The following is a 5116-nucleotide window of genomic DNA, read 5'->3' as shown; positions in this document are numbered from 1 at the left end:
ACTGAGGGTGGATGTTAGAGTATGTGTATCGTATACGTCTAGGAGTGTAATATGTACTCTATTAAATAAAGAACCCTATCTGAGGAGGCACCTCAGGACAGCACACTCGTATTGTTCGGTTTCTAATATGGATTGCTGTTTCACTTGCACAGTTTTTCCCGACGACGAGAACATGATGATATTGATTAATTTCCACATGATGCATGGCAAGATATAGTAGGCTTTGAAGGAGGATAAATGGAGTGATCAATGGAGTAAAGGGTTGACGACTTGGCCTGCGAAGAGCACAACGCCAGTGAACTCCTCCATGAGAAAGAAGAGGAAGGGATGGTCGGCGACGAAGTTGACACGAGGATCATCAGACCAGTCACACCCCTCATCATCTGCCACGGTGGCTGCAGCCGCCACCGTCCCTTTCTCGTCGACGCTGAGGAAGCACTGGTGGACCATGGACGCTAGGGCGACAGGAGGCGCCGGCGGACCGAGCATCTCGGAGAAGGGCTCGGCGGAGCTGAGGAACGGCAGGTCCAGCCCGAGGCCCTCAAGGATCGGCCTGGCCTCCATCCTAACGGAGACCTCGAACTTTGGAATCTTGAGCTTGCCCACCGTGAACCCCTCCACCGGCACCACCGAATGGTGCAGGAGCTTGGCCGGGTTGGCGCCGAGCGCGCGCACGAGGCCCCGCAGGCCGTCGCGGGCGTCCGGGAGGTAGATGTACATGGCGAACGAGGAGGATGAGCGTCGGCGGTAGGGCATGCACAGGACCTTGAAGCCGGGGTGGACGCCGATCCGCAACAGCTCGTGGTTGGAGCTCCCCGTCATGAAGGGCACGCGGACGGCGTGGCCCGGATCGGCGTCGACGTAGAACGTGCCCTCGGCGGTGTGGTCCGGGGAGAAGGCGTCCTGCCAGTTGCCGCGGAACCGTACCGTGTTGGCGAGGACGAGCCGCGTGGAGGAATCCAGCGGCTTGGACAGGATGTCCTTGACGAGGCCGCCGGTGTTGCGCGCGACCCACTGGTTGATCTCGGCGGCCGCTTTCTTTGGCCTGTCCTTGAAGGCAGCTGGCCTCACCTCGGCCTTGTACGTGGCGGCGGCCGCGGCGGCGAAGGCTGGACTGAGGTGGAGTGATGCCTCCACCCAGACGCTCGTGGCGTAGCGGGTCTCGGCCGCGGCGAGGACTCTGGAGGCCACCTTGGAGGCGAGCGCAGCGTGTGCCTCGGCGCCCGCCGGGCCCAGGAAGGAAACGATTTGGTCGCGCGCGGCGGCTGAGGCGCCGGCGGCGAGAAGGGAGAGCATGGCGTGGAACGAGAGCGGCGAGAAGGCCAGGTTCTTGTTTTTGCGGCGGAGGCTGGCGAGGAGGCGCACGGAGAGTGCAGCCTGGTCGCTCACGGCGTCGACGTGATTCGTGGCATTCGCCATTGACGGTGGTGTGGGTAAGATCCCAGATGAATCTCTACTATTAAGAGTAAACTGGTGAATGCCTGGTGTCACATTTTCAGGATGGATAATAATACCCCCACGTCACAAATAAAACGCAACTAACAAAACAACCATTAGGCGTGGATAACACATTCTCAACAACATTTCAACAAACTGGCCGGATCCTACACATTCTCAACAACATTTCAAAAAACGTCCGGATCCTATTGTTTCTCAACAACTAAGAGGCATTTCTCAACAACATTTCAAAAAAGCATCCCGCTAACAGCAAACATGCGTTCGGGATGTTTCACAACAACATTTAAAAATACATCCCGCTGACTAGGCGTAGCAAAGACCCTGACATAACATTGACCAAAGTCTTCATCGCCTTCTCCAAAGACGCTGCCGGCCACCGTCTTCATCGAGCAAGGGGACCTTGGCCGCCACTGCCTCGCATCAGGAGCCGTCGCTATAACCTCGATTGTCTTCATCGCCCTGACCAAAGTCGCTGCTGGCCACCGTCTTCGTCACTGACGGCCATCATCCTCATCAAAGCAAGGAGAACTTCCTCGGATCGGTTCCGTCTTATACAGTTAGGTTCCTCGTCATCTCCACAATTTTAATCCATCTTCACAATTTTAATCCATCCGCAATCACTGGAACAATTTTAATCCATCTGCAATCACAATAGAAAGCACACCTTGGTTGGTGATGTACACTGCAACATTGAACTTTCATACCCAATGTAAAAGGTTTAGGCACATGAAAAATGCTAGGCACTATGGTTAGAACTACAGGTGAATGATAGAGAAACAACCAAACAGTATTCATCTACTTAATTGGGTAACAATACAAAAAAAAAGGCTTCTTCCCAGAAGAATGCTATGCTACTTACATTGGAAAGTCTGAATGGGCAGAATTTTGGTTTTCCTCGCCTCCCATATTTCAATAAGTGTGTCCCTTTCTTCAGGGCTGTTATCGCCTAAGAATTTAAAAAGGACCTCTTTTAAGTGATAGAACATATAGAGAAAAATAAAAGTTCCATTACTCAGAATAAAGCACCACCTAGAAATGTTGAGTTATATCATTAGAAGATTCATACCCTCGATACTCTCAAGTCTCAAAAACGGGACTAAATGATTGATGTTCCTAGCTTCCCACCACGAAAATGTTGATAAGTCGATAAATTTGCAATTTGCAACAGGTGCTAAACCACCTGCTTCTGTTTTATGTTTTCCATGCCATAGAATTCAGAGAATAATAGAGCAAGCCATGTTACACAGCTTGAGTGTTATTTCCAGAAAATACACAAGTCAACTCGGGTGCATACGCCCATGTTGCAAAAAGAATACATTTGTCAAAAATATTTGGAGTTTATCATGAATGTGTATTACATAGAAGTATGAGCACTAACATAAAAACTGTGCCAAAAAATGCTCATTTGTAAACCGTACAAAAAGATAAATCTGTGCATACATTGTTGCTATGTTTGACCAAATTTTGTCTCTTTAGTACAGACAAAGAATACGCATATTTCGGTACATTTTTTCTCATACTTCCAGATACTACATCATTGTGATTTTTTTTAAAGTTCAAAATTTGAGAATACGTAGGAGGGAGTGGGTTTTTTCTAAAGAAGGAAGCCAAATTTGAGTCCAGTTGGACTTAAACTTGGATGGTGTAGCTGTACAACCACTCCTTCACTCAAATTGGCCAGAATTGGTTCCTACACATATGTTTACTCATTCCACCGAGCTGATAAGCAGTTACCTGTTCAACATCCCTCTCAAAGGGATCATTCTTCAAATAATCCGCAGCCATGCAGCAAGACGGAGAGTCATATGCCGCAAGCTGAGTTCGTTCCAAGACCACATGTCTGTTGCAAGCACGTGGCTTCCTTCAGACCAATACCAGAAAAGGCAAACCCTGTAGCAAGTGATCTGCAGAATTATAAAGTCTGAATCACTGATTCAAATACAGCACTACAGCTAGACTCTTGATTTCTTCCCATTTTTACACTATGCAAGCATAACATGGGAGATAAACTATAGAAACTTTTCAGCGCATACCCCAAACATGCCTGACATTAGCTTCAGATTAACAATAAACACTAAGCCAACCAACATGGAATTTGAGAAGAAAAATGCGGAGACAAAACGAGAGCACAATAGTTTACACAAAAATGCAGAGCCAGTTTTTTGCTGTAGTTCCAGAGCCATTTTTTTTTCATAGCTGGCCTGGGATAGACCATAATATATCATCATGCAACATGGTAAGTTAGTCTCTTTTCTATTATTAACATGATTTATGTGTTTTAATGCTCACCACTTGCAGATTTTTTTACCACACGCATTTCTTGGCCACTTCATCTTGTTCACCATCGACAAACATGAGTGTCGTGTATGTATTTTAGACCCATGTTCTGAAACTCTATCAGAAGAGAGGTACCAACTAAAATTACAAAGGTGTTCATTCTATCTAAATGATGCTCTTGAGATAGCGCAACCTGGCTGAAATTCCGATATTTATTTCTGGCCACGTAAATATCCTCACTATATCCCAATACCAACAAGCCCCGACAGGTGATTTTTCTCAGTTATCTTTACAAGCAGCTTATTTTATCGTCATTCTAATGACCAAGATAATGATATGTTCCATTTATTTGCAGAAAATTGTCTGGATACTTAGTATTTAGTTTTATGCTTTCATGGGATGGTAAAAGATTTGTTCATCCAGTTTGCAGCGTGAGTACTCTATGTTCACAATCTTATATTTTTTGTGGGAAGAAAACTTCATGTTAACATGATAGACCAATTGTGCAGGATGGTTACGAGCTAAGGAAAAAGTTTTTGATACACATACTCAAGTATTTGGCTAATGAAGTTGAAGACAACATTCCTGAGATCGTGCGAGAATACCTTAGACGCGTCAACGGACCATGGATTTAATAAATAGTGTATTCAGTCATTTCTCTTCTACAAAATGAATTGTGCGAAGTGGATCTTTAAATAAGTATTATATATTTATTTTATATACTTTAATATTTGCATGCATTATTTACACGTTTATGCATTTGACACTACGTTAAAGGGCCGTGGCGAAGCACGGGCATTCTACTAGTGAAATGTAATAGTACCAGGCGCGGGTTTAAATAGGGCATATTATGATTTAGTCTCTTACGCGCTAAGCAAAGTAAACCGCGGACAACTCACCATCATAATAGCAAACGATTTCTCTGGAAATTCACTTTTAAGATTGTAACGAATTACTTTGGGTCGTAATAGGAAAAAATAACCGGGCGATGTACAAGTCGATGATCTGTGAAAAAGTTTCTCTAAGCCTGAATGGCACATTTGATTCTTCGTCAGATTATTCAGCGTAAAACGCCCGTCTCTCTTGGTGTTATATTTTTGGTTAAATTCTAGTATTTATTTGGTCATACCCATTAAAAAAATGTTCTTCTTGATATAAAAATTTGCCCATGATCGAGAGCAGCGATATGTAGGACCGGCAACATCATGGTCGTGCAATTCACCTTTGGAGATCTGGGTCTAGTATAATTTCGTGACAATACTGGCCCGAATACAACAATCAGGACATGTACTAGCGTATGGACTTCGCCCATCAACTGACACAAATACATGGGCCAAATTTCATCGCTCAGATCGCACTCTCCCGTCCAGAATTTCTATCA

General features: G+C 45.2%; 1 protein-coding gene and 1 long non-coding RNA gene across 2 annotated transcripts; one reads left to right on the top strand and one right to left on the bottom strand.

Annotated features, from left to right (window-relative positions):
• Positions 1-246: 246 nt before the first annotated feature.
• On the bottom strand, positions 247-1419 carry LOC124652932 (serpin-Z1-like). The gene has a single exon (XM_047191984.1). The coding sequence runs from the start codon at positions 1417-1419 to the stop codon at positions 247-249; it is 1173 nt and encodes a 390-aa protein (XP_047047940.1).
• A 2561-nt stretch (positions 1420-3980) lies between these two features.
• On the top strand, positions 3981-4291 carry LOC124682635. The gene is made up of 3 exons (XR_006996352.1): positions 3981-4004; positions 4091-4166; positions 4245-4291. It is a non-coding gene; the product is annotated as an uncharacterized LOC124682635 (long non-coding RNA).
• Positions 4292-5116: the final 825 nt, after the last annotated feature.

Source organism: Lolium rigidum, chromosome 1 (assembly GCF_022539505.1).
Source record: "Lolium rigidum isolate FL_2022 chromosome 1, APGP_CSIRO_Lrig_0.1, whole genome shotgun sequence".
Classification (NCBI taxonomy): Eukaryota; Viridiplantae; Streptophyta; class Magnoliopsida; order Poales; family Poaceae; genus Lolium; species Lolium rigidum.
This window is presented reverse-complemented; position numbering and strand designations above follow the sequence as displayed.